At 38.1% G+C, this 19,255-nt stretch overlaps 2 protein-coding genes across 12 annotated transcripts; one reads left to right on the top strand and one right to left on the bottom strand.

Annotated features, from left to right (window-relative positions):
- Nucleotides 1-1,220: 1,220 nt before the first annotated feature.
- On the top strand, nt 1,221-13,986 carry CREBZF (CREB/ATF bZIP transcription factor). 11 transcript variants are annotated; one of them, XM_088018080.1, is made up of 4 exons: nt 1,221-2,563; nt 2,772-2,849; nt 3,921-3,989; nt 5,749-13,986. In XM_088018080.1, exons 1-2 carry the CDS (start codon nt 1,476-1,478, stop codon nt 2,785-2,787), a joined length of 1,104 nt encoding a protein of 367 aa, XP_087874206.1. In that variant the 5' UTR covers nt 1,221-1,475; the 3' UTR covers nt 2,788-2,849; nt 3,921-3,989; nt 5,749-13,986. The 11 variants fall into 11 exon arrangements, with proteins under 11 accessions (XP_087874206.1, XP_087874203.1, XP_087874204.1 ...); XM_088018077.1 differs by having other exon boundaries at nt 4,606-13,986; XM_088018078.1 differs by having other exon boundaries at nt 2,772-3,197; nt 4,606-13,986.
- Nucleotides 10,459-18,478, bottom strand: TMEM126A (transmembrane protein 126A). Its single transcript, XM_028126801.2, has 5 exons — nt 18,346-18,478; nt 16,628-16,743; nt 13,121-13,314; nt 11,496-11,610; nt 10,459-10,699 (listed from the first exon to the last, which is right to left on the bottom strand). The coding sequence occupies exons 2-5, from the start codon at nt 16,717-16,719 to the stop codon at nt 10,507-10,509; spliced, it is 594 nt and encodes a 197-aa protein (XP_027982602.1). The 5' UTR covers nt 16,720-16,743; nt 18,346-18,478; the 3' UTR covers nt 10,459-10,506.
- Between the last annotated feature and the right edge of the window lie 777 nt (nt 18,479-19,255).

Genomic DNA, 19,255 nt, shown 5'->3' with positions numbered 1-19,255 from the left:
GAGAGAGACCACAGCATTGTCACAAGAATGTATATGTAGATTTGAGGGGGAAAAAAACTTCTGAAATTCCTAAAGAACTTGGAAGAAATTTAGTTGAAACCCCAGAGTTCTAAGGAGAAAAGTTTGCCTCTATAATGTAGCCCATTTCAATATCTATTTTTTAAATTAGAATTTGTTTTATGATTTCAAGTAAAGTCGATGCCAAAGAAAATATGATCCTGAAACATTGACCAGAATAAATAAAATATAAAATGTAAAAAAAATAAAAATTAGAAAACCTGTGGTTATCAAAACTAAGCACGCTCATAAAACGGCCAACACAACAGAGAAAAGAATACAACAGGGTTGTTTAACCTGGCCACAGAGATTTTTACCCCAATAGATGAAAAACAGCAACAAAATCGGGCTCATTCAGGAAAAAATAGAAAATATTCTATTTGGAAACTGGCAATAGTCCTTTCCAGAAAAAACATGTCAGTTTCGTAAACCCCCAAGATAAAACAAACAGGAAAAAAGTCACACACACGATTCACTCAACAAAATGTCCTCTGTTAACACAACCAGCAGTACAATCATCACTCACACCGTGAGGTAGTGGCAGTACAAAAAGACTGGCATGCATGTGCGCACCCACACATGCTCACGATCACGCCCACTACAGAACACACATAGAAAATGGTTTTGCAATCTTATTACAGACGAGGGCAAGACCATTTTTTGTTGTTGTTGTTTAGAAAATGCATAGAAACGGCTGAGACATTTTAATAAAATTATAATAAAAACTTGGAAAATTAAATTATATATGAATGACTTACTTATGTACCTCTTTTTTTTTTCTAGTACTCTCTGTTTGAGCGAAAGGATCTTGCGTTACAAACGGAAGGGTAAAGGAGCAATTTCAAGTGGTATCTGGTCGCCAGTCGTAAAATTCCAGGGAAATACAGGATAACTTGATTATTCATAAATTTGGCATTTAAAAGATCAATTCTGTGAGTGGTTTCACTTAAAGTGGAAGTCTGAATACGGAGGCGTGAGAAGAGAAGGCGGAGAGAGTAGACCGTCTCTCAATAAATTCAGGATTTGTTGTTATTTTTGCCGCTTGCGGACTATGACATCACTGGCAATCTGAAATTACTCCCATTCCAGACCTCACTGAACTCTCGCGATACTGGAGCCCAGTGGAGCGCGAAACGCCGTGGGAGGGGCTGGGGTGAGATCGACTGACTTCCGGCCAGGCCGTTGTCTGGGTGGCGCGGTCGAGTCATCGCTGGGCCTCGCCGCTTGGGTTTCCCATCCCTCCCCCCGCCCCGGCGCGGGGGGTCGACCAGCCAAGTGGGGCCGGAGGCGACCCGGACGTTCCCCTCCGTTTCGCTCTGGCCAGCTCCCTGGCCCCCCGCACTGGGGTCTGGGGTCCTTGGGGCCCGCGAGGCCCGGTCTGAGGGGCCGGGGCCTACGTGGGCCTGCCGCTGGGCCCCATGAGGCATAGCCTGACGAAACTGCTGGCGGCCTCGAGCAGCGACTCCCCAACCCGCAGCGAGAGCCCGGCTCCGGCCGCGACCTGCTTGCTGCCCCCGGACCTGACCCGGGCGGCGGCGGCGGCGGCGGCGGCGGCGGCGGCGGCGGCAGAGGAGGAAGAGACGGCGGCGGTCGGATCTCCCGGCCGCAAACAGCCGCGCGGCGACGAGGGCGAGTTGGAGGCCGGGAGGGGGGGCCGCGGCGGCGTGGCCGTGCGCGCGCCCTCGCCCGAGGAGATGGAGGAGGAGGCGATCGCCAGCGTCCCCGGGGAGGAGACGGAGGACATGGACTTTCTGTCTGGGCTGGAACTGGCAGATCTGCTGGACCCCCGGCAACCGGACTGGCACCTGGAGCCCGGGCTCAGCTCGCCCGGGCCTCTCTCCTCGTCCGGCGGAGGTTCGGATAGCGGCGGCTTGTGGAGAGGGGACGACGACGACGAGGCCGCGGCTGCCGAGATGCAGCGGTTTTCTGACCTGCTGCAGAGGCTGTTAAACGGCATCGGAGGCTGCAGCAGCGGCAGTGACAGCGGCAGCGGCGAAAAGAGGCGGAGAAAGTCCCCAGGAGGAGGCGGCGGCGGCAGCGGCAACGACAACAACCAGGCGGCGACAAAGAGTCCCCGGAAGGCGGCAGCGGCTGCTGCCCGTCTTAATCGGCTGAAGAAGAAGGAGTACGTGATGGGGCTGGAAAGTCGAGTCCGGGGTCTGGCAGCCGAGAACCAGGAGTTGCGGGCCGAGAATCGGGAGCTGGGCAAGCGCGTGCAGGCACTGCAGGAGGAGAGTCGCTACCTACGGGCCGTCTTAGCCAACGAGACCGGACTGGCTCGCTTGCTGAGCCGGCTGAGCGGCGTGGGACTGCGGCTGACCACCTCGCTCTTCAGAGACTCGCCCGCCGGTGACCATGACTACGCTCTGCCCGTGGGAAAGCAGCAGCAGGACCTGCTGGAAGAGGACGACTCAGCGGGAGGAGTATGTCTTCATGTGGACAAGGATAAGGTGTCGGTGGAGTTCTGCTCGGCGTGCGCCCGGAAGGCGTCGTCTTCTCTTAAAATGTAGGGTCAAGTAATCTGCTCTTTATCCGCGTTTACCCCTTTCAACTCCCTTACACCATGTAAAACACTTTAGTGGGACATCTTCACTGGACATATTTCAGAGGAGGAAAAAGTAATATTGAATCTTTAAGTGTTTAGCTAAAAGCATGAATGTGACACTGTAACCAACTCCTAATGATAACATGTGACTATTAAATCTCTCTGACAGTTTCTTTTTTAGGTGATTTCCTTCCTGCCAGGCTCCGTTGTAGGGGTTACAGAACAGTCGTTCCCGCCTCACAACCTGGTAAGGATCCATCTCTTCACGTAACGCTCATGCTCTGCTGCTTAGTCTACTTTAATGGGCAACATCTCAATTTGTGTGTGTGTGTGGGTTTTTTTTTTTTTTCTTTTTTGGAACGTGGGAGGGGAAATCTAATTTGGGCCCTGTCCACCCTGGAAACAGACTTGTGCTGGTCAATAATGTATTTAAGATGCTTCTTCTGGTTGAAATAGCTGTTAATGTGTCCCCTTGTTCAGACTTGCGTGTACCTAGCTCTTCTGTCCCCAGTGTGGACATGGCCTTGGATGACATCGGTTCCAACTGTACACTGAAAGCTGCTAATAGAGATGCAGTTTGGAGACAGTGAAACAGGTGAAGTTGAATGGAAGTTCCGAGTTGTACAAGGTGCAAATTGGAATTCCAATTTTAGAGCAACTTTTTAGAGGTTGACAATAAGTATTTGGGGCTTGCACAAATGTGATAGTTATTTTGCTGGAGATGACAGAACTATCTTAAATATTTGGGTATGCCTTTTAGTTTTCAGTAGGAGATGTAGAAATACAATCTATTTAGAGTAAAATATTTTAATATCTCACCATTAAAGAAGTTGGAAATTAACATGCATCTCTATGTTAATTGGAGGAATAAGAATTGTTAATGAAATGTTTCTTTGAGGACCAGCACAGTGATTACCCTATCACTGACTATAAAAAATTGTTGAACACTTTTACTTTTGTTGTATTAAAATTTTAGGTTAAATTTATGTATGATTAGATATTGAAGGTTGTGAAATGTGAATGAAAACGTGTAAAGTGAGGCTTCACAAAGAATCTTACTCTTATTTCAAAGGTTTTTGTCCTATTTAAAAATAATTTTAAAAAATGAGTGCTTCTGGCTACTTAAAGACAAAATTGACACTTTTTCCAAAGATGGGACATATTCTTCGCTTGAAGTACTGTGTTATTCTTTGTCCAATTGTATAGATTGAGTTACTGTGGCCTTCAGTGTAAGAGGCATTAAGAAATTCTTTGTGAAACATCACTGTTTGATAAAGTATATACATATTTAGCATCCTTGTTTTTCTTTGTGCTAAAGTGGATACAGCTGTTGGGGCAGAAGAGACGGGACCAGCTGCTGGCCACATTTCCTGCTTTATTTTAAAAGGTAGTATAAGAAATGAGGAAAAAGAGGTAATATCAGGGCTTCTGCTGTCTTTTATTTTAAAATGTTCATAATTAAAAACTATTTTCCAGCAGTCCAAAGATGTAAGTTATCTTACACATGTTTTATTTTGTTGTTATTTGGTTATAAAGATGGAATCCTTGTTCTTGCACAACTGTAAATGTTTTGTTGCTAGATAACACGATTTGAGACCAACTTGGTCTCTGGTTTCCAGTGCATTACAGCGTATTTTGTAAAATCATCTACTGCACTTGAGCATGAATGGGTAGTAGCCAAATTCACAACCTGGAGTGATTAACCTGCTTATACCTAAGTGCAGGAGCAAGCCCCTCACAATGCAGCTGCATGGATTTTTAGTGCCTACTGAATTATATATATATATATATATATATAAACCAAAAGTAGTTGGAAAAATTATTTGAAATGACTAATTTGTGCTATCTCTATGGAATATGTTAAATGTAGCTTTTTGAAACAGAAGCCTTGAATTGAAATTAATACTTGAACATTTTGTATATAATTCTTTGTATATAATTTTGTGCAGTACCAATGACAAAAATATGGTGTCATAATAAAACCAGGTTTGTTGATCTTTCAGTTATGGGCTCAAAGAATTTATTCATCTCTAACATGACATTGGAAAATAATGGATGAAAATAGGAAAAATGATTGTTGTTAATGCTGACTGTGGGTCTTAAAAGGTTCTGGAAGCAGTAAGTGTGTTTTTCTAAAATACCATTCCCTTGGAATATTTTCTTCTAATGTCAGTGCTTTTCCTGCATTATTTGAAGTTCGGGGCTGGAGAGAAACAGTAGTCAAAGCTTTCTGAATTGGGATGCTTTGAAAATTCCAAGTGTAGATTTTTAGGATGTCATTTTATAAATGGCAGTTTTTGGAAATACTTGATTAAGAACTTTTGAAAATGGAGATTAGTATCGCCTATTTTTAAAGCTGCTTTGTTAGGCTCCTTATGTTTTAACTGTCTTTTCTTAGTTTCCATTTCATTCTTTTTTTTTCTTTCTTTCTAATTTTGGTGACTTAGTGATTTTGTCATTTTTTGCATCAACTTCATGGTCTTGTTTTTACATGGTATTGCATGTATTTAGGACCTATCAGGGGCTTTAAATAAATTTGATCATATTTATGTGTAAGCACATTTTACTGTAAATGTTTGGGTTTCTGAATTTACAACAGATCTGTTTCAGTATGTAGTAAACAATATCTTAAAGTGTCCTATTCACTACTTGTTAATTAAAAAAAGTTATGATTAATATGAAACTGTTGTCTTACTATTTTTAGAAAATTGTGTTCTGAATGATTAGTAGTTGGATAAAGGAGACTTCTGGAATATAATATGGATTGTTTTGAAATTTTAAGGTTTGGCTCTATTTATTGTAGAGGTTGAAAACAGTATTTGGGGAACCTTTTTTTTTCTTCCCTAATTGCCTCTATGGCAAAATGATACAGAATTAGTGTAAAGAGGTAGCTTTTTGATATTGGTCTTCTGATGGTGACAGGAATTCATACATTAATTGAACTAACACATCATATTGACCACCTATTTCTATCATATTGACTTAACTGTTTCTGCACTTTCTTGACCAGTCCTAACTAAAAAGTCCACGTTTGTTAAAATGTAGTCACACCTCTGATATAATCCGACAAAAAGTGTACGAAGTATTTTAAATATTTGTGCATTTTGTAATCACTAAATTAATCTCTCTCTCTTCTCTTTAAACAGCTTAGCAGTGTCTGCAAAAACGAATCTTTTCCTACAACCTGTTAACTGACTGGACTGATGGTAACAAAGTAATTGTGGGAGCCATGTCGGTCAAAAATTTGGCATCTGCTGAAAAAAAATGAATGCCATTTTCAAGTTCCCAAATTACTTCTATACTGATTTCACTTTCCAGAAATGGAGATATGAAAAGATTCTCTGGAATCCTTGAAAGACTTAATAGAAATACATGAGACTAAGTTAATTTTGGAACAGAATTATACTTTTTTTTTTTTTGTCTTTCATGGGAGTGATGATCAGTTCTTTGCATAACTTTCAAAAATTGTAACCATTTGAGAAGAGAATTATAGTATTTCATCAAGGAATATTAGATTCTTTACATAGTCAAGAACACATTCTATGGAATTACATTTAGTGGTGTAGTATTACATAAACAGGCCATCAGGGATCACAGAGCATATCATGAGTTTGTATTTATTTCCTGGAACTTGAGAGCCAATCTGAAGTATAGGCAGACCTTGCTGAGTAGAATATAAAAGTTAATGTAAAGTCCTTAACTATAAAGAGTAGTCTTTTTAACAGATGCATTGATTTGTGTATCTTTGAAAAAATTATGATTAAATATGTGAGTAGTTAATTGCAATTCAGGGTAATAGGATGTTTGCACTCTGAGGTTTGGCTTCTTGAGTTTTCTCTGAGTACTTGACACTTTTTTTTGACTATTTTGAGGTTTCTTATGAATAGTATCCTAGTTTCTAATGTTATATATTAAATGTCTCTAGTGTTATGTAAGGGCTTTAGTATTCTGGACGATGAGTGGTTTTTTTTCCACATAATATGGTTGTTTAATTGAAACATTTTTCCAGTTTATTACAAGTGTGAAAAAACACTCAATTCTGGATTGTTTTATTTCATTTTTGTTGGATTATGTTAATACATTCTTTCATCTGGTCTAGACTGAGTCATTTTATCTTATTGACTCATTGGGAAGTTTGCAGATCAGAGAGGTGGGAGGGGTAGGAGATCGGCCCAGGATGATTTATCATAATAACTACAAATAACAGTTTGGTTATTGTATGATATTAAATCCACTCTGTTTCTTGTAATCTAAATTTAGTCTGTGTCTGTGATGTGAGGCAGCAAAGGGCATGCCCAGTGGCTTATACTTGACTGATGGATGCTCCCACGGTACAAATGCTACAGCTCGTTGTAATTCCACAACCAAAGATTTGGCATTAATACTAGTTGGTGATGATTAAGAACAGAGTGATTCACTGATAATGAGTAATTACCTTTAAAAATATGTGATCACCTAGTTTAGGTGTACTAAACTAGTACTTCCAGTACTAGTACTGGTTTTGGAAGTACTAGTTTAAGGTCTCTGATTCTTGAAAGTTGAATAGGTAGTAAAATACTTTCAAGTGCTTTTTTCCCCCACACTCATCAAAGTTTTGAGACCCTCCCAAATGTTTATATTTCTATATTTTACTGTGCAGTTTTTTCTTCAGAAGCCAGGTCGTTATCATCCAAGCTAGGGATCAAAACGGGGAGGTCTTCCATTAGAAACTTGTAGAACGTTTTGTGTGGCCTGCACAGTATTTTTCACATATTTGAACTTGACTGTCTCAGTCCTCTCTCTGGCAGTTACTTGTTACTGCCTTACAATACCAGACTGCTCTCAGCTCTGACCTAGACTACAAATGGTCATTTACTTTCAGTTTTGAAATGCAGAAAAATTAAACCGGATATAATTTAAATTCAGAAAGTAAATAACTGTCAGTAGGAATATAGATCATGCAATATTAGAGAAAAACAGATATTTAAAAAAATACATAGGTTAATAGAAAGTTGCTTGTGAACCTGCCTTTGCCTTTTTCATTGCTTTGGTTACTGATAAGTTTTTTATTCCTTTTTACCTTTCCCTAATTTGTACATTCAAGATTTCTTAGAGCCATTTTCCCCACTTTTTAAAAGGAAACCAGTTTACAGTTGACTTCAATAATTTTTGTAGTTTTGTTGACCCGAAGTAATTTTTGTTGAAAATTATTCTGCTTAATTTTTAATCTAATTTAAAAATGTAGTCTGTAATGGTGTTCTAAAAAATTGTGTAGTTGTGTTAATATGCATAGATTTGATTTTTATTGGTGGCCCAAGTTTTCTTTACACTGCCTTTGAATTTTGCATCTTTGCTGTATACCCACGGAGGTCAATTTCCTAGACCTCTCTGGCTTTTAATGTTCTATAGTTTGGGGTTTACAAATTATATTAATATCTGAAGTATAATATAATGAGTCCTCTTTCTTAGAGCCAGATAACTACACCAAGTAAATTGTAAAAGATGGATTTAAATAGTTTAGTATGACTGAACTAAAAAACTGCCTTCCTGACTGAGGCAGTGTTCTTTAGGTCTTAGCTACAAATGACTGTTCCCTAAATTGTAACACAGATCACAGCAAGTTGACATGTATTTATCTGCCCCCAACCAAAAATTTTTGTAGACCTTGTAGCAACAGATGTAAAATAATACGGTCTTTGCTTACGTTGCCCATTTTTACTAACTGAAAAGATTTAAAAAATACATGGTAGAGGACAGATTCTTGAAAGGAATTCTTTTTGGTTACAGAAACCATTGCAAACTCTTCTATTTATAGAAGGTATTATGCTAGAATGTGTCAGGATAAGAAAACAATTTGTAGGGCGCCTGGGTGGCTCAGTTGGTTAAGCGACTGCCTTCGGCTCAGGTCATGATCCCGGAGTCCTGGGATGGAGTCCCATATCAGGCTCCCAGCTCAATGGGGAGCCTGCTTCTCCCTCTGACTCTCTCCCCTCTCATGCTGTTTCTCTCTCGCTCGCTCTCTAATAAATAAAATCTTAAAAAAAAAAATTTGTACTGAATTACCAATTCAGTTATATCAGTGGCTTTTGAATTATCTAAGTTGATAGCACCATTCTCCTTTTTTTAAGGAGTCTAATTGAGTAATTTGGGTTTATTTTTGAAGTCAGGAACTACTTTTAATTCATTTTCTTCTCTGCTGTGATAAGTAGAACTCTCCTTTAAATAAAAATGATAGAATGTAAATAGAAGTGTGTAATTTTGGGTCAGAGAGTATGTTCATTATAGAAAGCAGAAAATTCAGAAAGAAATCAAAACAAAAAGAAAAATTACCCCTAATTCTGTAACCCAGAGAATATTCATGGCAAAATATAGATTCTTTTGCCTCATACTTGGGATCATTTCATATATGTTTGCTAGGGAATACATTTCCAGGCACTTGTTGAACTTCAGCTTTGCTTTCTGAAAAATTTAAAATGTATTTTGTTAATTTCATTTGAATTTTAAAATCTTTAGCTGGACTGCTTTCTCTTTGAAGAGACCCTGAAAGCCTGTCTTCACTCACAAGGCTGCCTTTTCTAGGTGACAAGCTAAATTCTCCTTTCATATAATTATGAAATTATATAGCATAAAACTATTTAACAAATATTTCACTATATTTGAAAGGGATAATTAAGATGCTTGTGAATATGATCTGGGATGGTACTTAACTGTATTTGGTATGACTGGCTTATTTCATAAGTATTGGTCTAGATCTATATTGTTCATTACTGTAGCCATTAGCCACATGTGGCTAAAAAAATTAAATTAATAATTAATTTTAAATTCACGTAGCCAGTTGGCTACTTACATTTCAGGTGCGCAGGAGCCACATATGGCTAGTAGCTAACATTGTCAGTCATGTATAAAACATTTCCGTCATCACACAAAGTTCTGTTGGACAATGCTGATTTAGATGCTGTCACATAAGACAATGGTTTGAAGAACTGAGTTGAAAAGTTTCACGAAGGGGAGCACAAAAGGTCACTTCAAAAATTTAAATGATCTGTCTTGGGAAATGAGGAATATTAGACTAGGCTATTTTAGAAAACAAAACCAGGAACAATAGGAAGAGTATAGCTACCATTTATGTCAGGTGCTGTGTTAGTCAATTTCCATATATTATGTAATATCAGTCCTGAGTTAGGTTACTGATGAAGAAACTGAGAACCAGAGAAAAGAGGTTAACTTGCTTAACATCACACAGCTGAAAAGAAGAGGCCTAGGTATGTGATCCCAAAGAACTGTTCCACTAAATGGAAGCTTCAAAGGTAGAATTTGCCTCAATCTTCCAAGAATATAGCTTTCCAAAGACAAGAGGACTCCAGAAGTAGGTAACTATATCATTGTATCACTGTATCAGTCAGTATATGGGCTCTAGCTGAGCCTATCATCTTTCAGACTACTGGAATTGATTCCTCTCTGAGGAAGGTTGTTAAATATGTTCTAAATTTCTATGGATTAATAATACCTATGGAAACAGTGAATTGGGAAAATGAAGTGAACATTTGCTGTAGTGAACTAATTCTCATCCCCACCTCCCATTTTCATTCCTGCTTGGGTTCTTTATGAGGTCTTAAGTAAAAACTGCTGTATGGTTATTTTTCCTGTTACAGACCAAAATATGGTTTAATGTAAAGGAGTGGGGCAAGCAAAGTAGAATATTGGGCAAACTAGAGAAGTTAAGCTTTTGTTTAAGGATTAAGTTTAAGGATTTTGTTTACGAATACTACGTTATTAGTATTCAGCCTTTGTTTGCTGCCCGGTGTAGCCTTATGTTAGAAGTTCCAGAATTGTACCTCATATGATTAAAAGTCTGCGTTTATTCATACACTAGACACTTATTCATACATTACAATTTTATTTTTGTGTACACATTTGTTTAACAGTCACTGAATTTCTAGGCCAGGTTCAGGTAACTGAAGGGCCTTTATAATTAGCTTATATTGTCTAGATCCAAGGTATGCTGCAAACATAGTCTGGAGCAAAATAGGAAATAACATCTTTCTAAAGACAGGCTTAGAAATTCTAGTCCAGTAAGTTAAGATGTTTCCTTTCTCTGGTAGCGGGGCTGATTCATATCTATAAGAAAACATTGAGACAGTTCTATAGAAAAGATAGTTGTATCAAATGGCAAACCTTTGTACAATATATATTAATCCTAGAAGTTTTAGGATAAAAGTAGTTTAGGTAAAGATTAAGTTAATTCAGTTATTTTCTTTGATGTCTATTGGTCCTTAAACTGTTCTTTTGTCCCTTTCTCCACTTTACCTCTGAAGGCCCATACAACTTAGATTGCTTGATAAAAGAGTTCTATCAGAAAACTGAATTGGGGCGCCTGAGTGGCTCAGTCGGTTAAGCGTCTACCTCTGGCTCAGGTCATGATCTGAGGGTCCTGAGATCGAGCCCCACGTCGGGTTCCCTGCTCAGTGGGTAGCCTGCTTCTCCCTCTCCGTCTCCCAGCTCATGCTCTTGCTCTCACTCTATCTCAAATAAATAAAATCTTAAAAAAAAGAAAATAACTGAATTATACTGGTTTATAGCCAACCATTTTGTGATGGAATTTTCCTTTAGTGGAATTGCTCAAACTTTTAAGACTGAGCATATAATTAGCTATCATGTTAGGCATAGTACTGTTTGTAGCTTTGTGGTTGGCATTCAGTACACAAATTAAGGTAAAGAACCTGAACTACACATGCAAGAAATATGATGGGATCAATTTCTAGAACTGTTTTCAAATTCTTGAGAAGTAATATTACTTATAAGAAAAAACTAACATTGCCTTAAAGGCAGAAAATTATCTATTTTAATTTGTGCATTTTCTAGGTAATCATTTATATATTGAAGTTTTCCACTGATCATGAGAAAACAATCTTACCTGGCTGCTAGGCCACCATTCACAGGTATGGCCAAGATAACAGGGTACAGACCACCAAAAACGAAACCAACCAATCCACCCCGTGTTATGGTACAGGTTTCACAATTCAAATCACCTAGAAAATAAATCAGTTCTGACAATGAAGGTCATGATAGTCATACAAACATGATTTTAAAGAATGCAAGGTCTTAAAAGTGTCAGAGATACTCAATTTTTAGGCAGCAAATGCAAATCTATAAGGCATGTTAGAAGGTATAATTATAGTACAGATAACCTAAAATAGCCAGGAATAACTGCTAGAGGATTTTTAATCTGTTTGTACTGCTTTTATCTTTCTGCACTTGTACTGGCAAACCTGAGGTAATATTTTTCTGTCTGTCAAAAACTTAACCCATGGGAATTTTTAAAAAATAATTTGTACTTCATCTTATGTTTTTACATTATATAGTGTTACTATTTTTATAAAATTCTTTATTCATTTCCAAGTTAGTATAAGCTATATTAAAAATAGAAAGCTAAGTTAATAACATGTTTTACTGGGTGGTAGGTTTCCCTGTATCATAAAAATTCTTTCTACACTGATCATGGGGATTCAAGCAAAATACTCATCCAGTTTAAACCAATTTGGAGCAGCACTTAAGAGAATTTAAATGGACTTTTATCCCATCATCTGTGGTAATAATGTTTTTATGTGAAATCAAATTTTTCATAATATAGGCACGCTCTGTTTCATTGTGCTGCACTTTACTGCCCTTCACAGATAACGCATTTTTTTTTTTTTTTTAATTAAAGGTTTGTGGCAACGCTGTTTTGGTCAGGTCTGTAGGCACCATTTTCCCAGCAGCATTTGCCCACTTCATGTCTCTGTCACATTTTGGTAATTCTCATAATATTTCAAACTTTTTCATTATTATTATATTTGTTACCGTGATCTGTTATCAGTGATTACCACATGCTGGAAACTCAAATGATGGTTAGCACTTTTTAGCAATTTTTTAAGGTATGTACATTGGTTTTTTTAGACATAATACTACTGCACCCTTTAAACAGACTATAGCATATTGTAAACATAACTTTTATATGCACTGGGAAACCAAAAAATTCATTCACTTTATTGCAGTAGTCTGGCAAACCTGGAATATCTCCAACATATGCCTGTACTCAAAGCACTCGCACATACGGTAAACTGTCAAAAGGAAATCAAGTCTCCATATACTTGAAAATTCTTGTATATACATTTAGTGCTTTGAGAGATTTACTGTGTAAATAGACTCTTCTTCCCATAAGTGTTTTCTCTCTTGAGGGACTTCTCTATAAATTTTTTTAAAAAAACTAAGGCAGTCATTTAAAAAGATAAAGTTTGCAAATATTTCTTTAAGAACTGTGGGAAAGATAAGTTAGATAAGGGAAAGTATTTAGAACTTCCATGTATATTGTATTTTATTTGTACAGAAGACTTTGCTAATATGAACTAGCACTTTACATAGGCTAGCAAGTTTCAGTCTTACCCATGCACTGACTATGATACAGCATATAGTTAGTTACCTGATGTTAATATTTAAGGATTAACATAAGGTGCAAATATATACTAAAGCAAATTCTGGTGATAGTGAAATAGAATTTACCTGTATTCAAAGGTAAACTTACAAAACCTTTGTAAGATACGTGTGCAGTCAAAAATGGGATCACTGCCATTGGTAAGCCAGCAGCTATACGAGCCTGTGTCACATTTAGGATGCGTCGAAAAAGACTATTTGCTATTAGACCACAGAGACCAGCATTAAGTCCAACATATGTTGATCCATGTTCAAACAGATTCCTGAGTGGTGACAAAAAAGAGAAAATTTTGGGAGGTACTATATTCTGTGAGCTGTCCAACAATTCTGGTGTATGTTATAGGACTTAACAGGACTTTAGGAATAACAGGATACAACATTTATCCCTTATAGCTCCATAAAACAACCTTTTAAAATAACTTACATATAGATTTTTATCCTAAAGGCTTTTGAATTTGGTCAACACTTAAGGATAGAGTGATACATTCAGATTTTGCTAAATGTATTTTGTGATTCTGCAAAAGATATTAGTATAGAAAATTTCCCCCAACTATAACAGGCAAGAGCTTCTGAAGAGACTGATATGAATGCCTCTCCTTTGGGTGCCCACAATACCCAATATTTACCTCTCTAGCACAATAGATGATAAGGTGATACTATCTTACAATCACTGATTTGTATGTCAGGCTTCCCCACTAGTCTTTAAGTAAATAACTTGAAGATAGTGGATACAAAGACATATTAATCTTGGTTTCAATAGCACTTGACACCTAAAAGGCATTCAGTAAAGTGGAGTTAATTATGTTTCCTTTCACTACCCTGAAGCATCAGAGTCAGGATAGGGGGGTGGAGGAGTACTAACATTTAAGGGATACTCCATGCTAAGTACTTTACAACAACTCATTGAAATAAAGAATAAATTGATGTTTGACTTACTAAGTGGTAGAATTGGTTTTTAGTCAAGGTACATACGAGCTTTAAAATGCAAGTTCTATGCTTTCCTTAGTTTCGGAAAAAAATAATACCTAAACTTAATGCTAGATAAAGTACTCTAAACTCTTCAGCCTACCACTTAGCTTTTTTTACTACCTGCCTTGCCATCTACAACACAGGCATCAGTCTCTTAAATTTCTCATTACTTATTTAGCCAGACTAGCCACACAATACCCCCCTAACTTCTATGGTTAACACTCCTGTTAAAACAGCTTTTCTAGGAATTCCTAACAGCTCCCTATATTGTATGAAGCATACTTTTCTTACTGTCACTTTGCAATCAATGGTGCTTGTCATTCAATCACTGAGCACCTACTACATGCAGCAGACTTGATGCTGAAGTCACAAAAAATTATCTTCTATCTTCAGTGTTTTCATAGTTTATTATTGGAGGATGAAAGACGTGAGCATGAGATATAACAAATCTACTGAAATGGTAATGGAAGTACAAGAGAGGCAGCTTAAAAACTTAGGGTACACAAGATACTATTTTAAAAAGTGAGGAGAGCCTAGAGAACCTACCAACAGTAACAACAGAAAACACATGAATGTGAAAGACCTATGTATTTTTGTGGGCACTGAGGGAATGGGAAACTTGAGCGCTTCTTCTGAAATCCTTTTATCTTCATAACAATCTTGTGAAATATAATCTCCATTTTAGTTCTAGCAACCAAATGTTCAAAGGTAAATAGTTTGCCCATATATATCTTTACATATTACTATATTAATATAATATTTTGAATATATGAATTAAGTTATATACTGATGTGAAGTATTTTAAAAATTTATAAACTATGTAAATAAAAAGGAGTGAAACTAGAATCTGAATAGCAAAGTTTATGGTCTCCCAAATTTTAATTCCCTATGGCTTAGAGTCACATTTTTTAGTTAATTCAGTAAGTACAAAATTGTTATTATCTAATAGCTCCTTTGCAAGTCAGTTTTCCAAAAAAATGCCTCTACTACTGGAAACTCATGAATGGCAAGACACACGTTTAAAACTAGACACACAAATGTGAAACACATGAACTGTAAGATCATATTTAACAAGTGGCAATGAAATATATGGTACATAAAATCATTTTGTAGATCAGAAAGTGAGGTTTTTGATACTAAAGTTTCATACACCTAAGGACTTTTCAAGTAACTATTAAGCATATCAAATGATAATGCAAGAAGGAGTGAGGATTCAAGCTTAGGAGACCAAGGATAAGAAAATAGGAACAGAGGAAAATAGGGAATAAGGCAAAGGTAAGGAGACACTGTCACCTGCTCTGTTCAGGTGCCAGTGTTTGAGAGCAATTTATTACTTCCAAACTAAAGCTTACTTTGTGTTCTAGCTTACTTCCCCACTGCTTCTCCAATCTAATTTGGTGAAAGTACCATTGATATAGCCTGCTCTTTTCTCTTCGAAGCTGCCACCATCTACTCTATTCCTTATGTCAGTCTTTCCAGCGCTCTACATTATTGACCTCGAAAAATGGACACAGGCCTTTTTGTGCTTGAAAAGTTTTTCTGTTATCCAACTCAGGAAAATAACAAAAAGGATGTATAATATGTGTGTGGTGGGGGAAGAGCTGTAGGATATACAGCTTATGAAATCTCCCAAGTTCTTATTGCTGCCCTGGGTTTATAGGTTCTCTCTTTGTTGAGAGGGTAAGTGGCAGCAAGACTGGAATTTACTCAGGACAGTAAGATTGTAATTCCAAAATGTATTTCAAATCCTTCAAACCCTTACCATCACTACTTCACCAAGATTACCATGCCAGTTTTCCTACTATCTTCTTTTTTCTCCTCTCCTACCTTAAATCTGTTTCCCCAAAGCAACTGGAATGTTCTTTAGAAATGTTAGCTGGATCATAATCATTTGCTGTCCTTCAGCCTTATGCCTACTTCCCGGTACTTCAGAAACACTGGTCCCTGAGATATGATCAACTCTGCTATCCTGTGGCCTAGGCATATGCCAACCCCTCTGCCTGAGATACTGTTCCTCCACCCCCTCCCTAGGTTGGCTTTTTTTTTTTTTTTTTTATCCTTTCTGGCCTCATAATTATTTAAATGGAACCTAGTCAGAGAGGTCTTCTTGCTAAGGAAGTGCACTATAGTTCACTCAGTGTTGTCCTCAAAGATCAGTATGGTTCCTATATAGCTTTTTTCTATTTAATGATACAGATCTTTTAGCCATGATCCCATTTCTCTGGCATTCCTTGTCTAGTTATGTGTTACATAGCACTCTCTTGGACTGTTGGACATAATAGAAATGCATTGACAAGACAATTTAAAAGCCATCTTAAAGGTCTGTTATTTAGATGAATCCATAAATGTTCACATTTAATAGTACTCTAAGCCAAATGGAAAAACTGAAAATGATCATATAATAAGATCCAAAGACATGAATTCTCACCTCAACTTCAAGCAAAATGGTTAATCTCTCTTGGTCTCAGGTTTTCTCAATAAGGCAAGAAAAAGAGCTCAGTTTCCTTCTGATAGTCTATGTTTATATTCAAACCAAATAAATGTGAGATAACCAATGATGAAAATCCACCTGGTAAAAAATATTTTTAAATTAAGAAGGGATCTTACCTTTCTGCTTCTGGGAGTTGGTTAATTTTTCTGGTTATGATATTGAAAATTAAGTCTTCCTTGACAGTATCATCTGGTTCATGATTTTTCATCTTGAGCCTTAAAATAATAGGTACCTATAGAAAGACAACATAAAGGTTTATAAAAAGCTTTCTAAATACCATAAATATTTAATTTAAAAAATTAGTTATAGCTTGATTCATAATCTGAAAAATCAGTGCATACATACCATACCAAAAAATATATTCTAAGTAAAACAGAAACCAGAACATGAAAACCCATAAAGCTTCTAGGAAATACGGAATATCTTTATAACCCTTAAAAATATTTCTTAAGGGCACCTGGGTGGCTCAGTCGTTAAGTATCTGCCTTTGGCTCAGGTCATGATCCCAGGGTCCTGGGATCGAGTCCCGCATCGGGCTCCCTGCTCCTTGGGAGCCTGCTTCTCCCTCTGCTCTCTCTCTCTCTCCCTCTCTCGCTCTCCCTCTGTCTCTCATGAATAAATAAATAAAATATAAAAAAATTTCTTAATTTGCAAATAGTACTGAACATTAATATTAACTAAAATTAAGAACTTGTGTTGATCAATAGATACTATAAAGAGAAGGCAGTGTGGGAGAAAATGTCTGCAATATAACTGACAAAGGAGCAGTTAGTACCCAGAAAATGTAAAGAAGTGCACATCATTAAGAAAAACTCGCAAAAGGTTTGAACAGGTATTTTCACAGAGGGAAGCAAACAGCCAATAAACAGAAAATATGCTTAACCTCATTATAATCAGGGAAAAAATTAGATTTTCATGGTTCTCTATTTGCTACAAGATTGATTTACAACACTGATTTACTGCTGGGTACCTGTTAGATATAAGAGGTCACTGGGAGCATGTTAAGTGAGATTTCATATCCTTAGACTTAAGTACAATGTAGACTTAGAAATTTACATGTAGGTTTCCTGGACTCAAACTTCTTGAGGGCCCTGGTTGCAGTGCCATGACAGACATAATCTCTGCCCTACAGGAGCTGTGAATGATTTTGTTTATGAGTTGGAGGCGGGTGTGTGTGTGTGTAGATACACAAATTCAGTATACACAGAGAAAGTGTATGGTGTATATGTTGGAGGTGGGTGTGTAGAAACACATAAATTCAGTATATAAAAAGTGTACGGTGTATATGTCTGAAATAAATGTTATTTCCTCCGAAAGCCCTGCCTAATGCTATCACTAGTTTTCTGTTCCACGCTCTGCATACTGGTGAGGTTCCGAGTTCTGTGAACTAGCTATTTCTAAGGTGTAGCTATTAAAAGTCTCCCTTAATTCGTAAAAGTGTGATACGGCAGCCTGCAGTAAGACATTGTGTGTCTGTTATTAATAAATCCTAATCCAAGATAATGCCACCTTTAAATACTACAAACATTTCAAAAGGCTTTTGCATTAGCTAGCTCACGTTAACTATGAGACACTGAGTCAAGTGGGGACTCTGAAATTAAGTTAGGCCAAGGTCACTCTGGATACTGGCAGTAAAACCTGGGTTAAATTCAAGCGCATTTTTTTTTTCTTGGCTTAACAAATATAAGATCTTTTCTTCTGGTGTGCAAAGTGAAGAGACGGTAGGTGCCGTCTCCCCTATCCCCCTTCTGACCCACTTCCAGGATCTCATTCCCGCACTGCCGGTGAACAGTATGTCACCGCGCTGTGCTTCTCCAGATACACGGGCATTTACCTTTTTTTCTGGGATACCAGTAACTTATGCTCTCCTCACAGCAGTCGGTGCCTCCACCCGGCCTCGGTGACCACGATGGGGCTCACTCCAACCTTTGCTCACCTACTCCGAGCGCAGCCATCTTTGGCTGACACGTGACTTGAGTGAGGCGGGCGCGGGGGCGCGGCCGCTGATTGGGCTCCCAGGACGTAGGTTGCCTGCCGCCGCCGCTTCCTGCGGAGGGGTTTCCAGCTGAGGGAAGTGCTGGGCTGCGGCTGAGGAGTTTCCGCGAGCGCGGGGGATACTCTTTACATCCTACCCCTGCCTTCCAGACCGAGCCTGTGGAAATTTTGATTTCCTGCTCCTTTCATTGAAAACCTATCTTGGACGCATTACCTCAGTTCCTGGCCAATAGAGCCTGCCTCATGTGTTGGCATACGGGGTATATGGAAACTGCACAGCCCTAGGCGTACGACGGGTACTCGGTTAAAAAGTCGAAAAGGAGCTGAGGTTTCTATGCTCCATCGGTTTTTTTATTCTCCCTAGCATCTTAAGCTCTCTGTGCTATTTTATAATCTGGCTAATTGTCCCACCACAATCTGAGCCCCTCAATAACCTCTCAGTAATTGATAGAACAAGTTGGTAGCAATTCAAAAAGGACAAAAAAGTCTTAATGCTATCAGCCAACTTGTGATAAATGAGGTTTTAGAACACTTGGCACAACAGCAGCATATACATTCTTTTCAATCATACATGGAGCATTTATCGACATGGACTCGGGGCTATAAATATCAATATATTTTAAAGGATTCAAATATTACAAACTATATTCTGTGACCACAGTGGAATTGAATTAGAAATATGTAGCAGAGGGCGCCTGGGTGGCTCAGATGGTTAAGCGTCTGCCTTCAGCTCGGGTCCTGATCCCAGA

The sequence above is a fragment of the Eumetopias jubatus genome, unplaced genomic scaffold, assembly GCF_037043125.1.
Source record: "Eumetopias jubatus isolate StellerSeaLion01/CBP00866 unplaced genomic scaffold, mEumJub1_p1.0 scaffold_13, whole genome shotgun sequence".
NCBI classification, from domain to species: Eukaryota; Metazoa; Chordata; class Mammalia; order Carnivora; family Otariidae; genus Eumetopias; species Eumetopias jubatus.
This window is presented reverse-complemented; position numbering and strand designations above follow the sequence as displayed.

Coding starts and splice junctions, on each gene's coding strand:
- CREBZF (XM_088018080.1), top strand. CDS start 1,476: ATGAGGCATAGCCTGACGAAACTGCTGGCGGCCTCGAGCAGCGACTCC.
- TMEM126A (XM_028126801.2), bottom strand. CDS start 16,719: ATGAAAAATCATGAACCAGATGATACTGTCAAGGAAGACTTAATTTTC. Junction 13,315..16,627: donor CAACTCCCAGAAGCAGAAAG/GTAAGATCCCTT, acceptor GTCACCACTCAG/GAATCTGTTTGAACATGGAT. Junction 10,700..11,495: donor AATGGTGGCCTAGCAGCCAG/GTAAGATTGTTT, acceptor GTTTTCTTATAG/ATATGAATCAGCCCCGCTAC.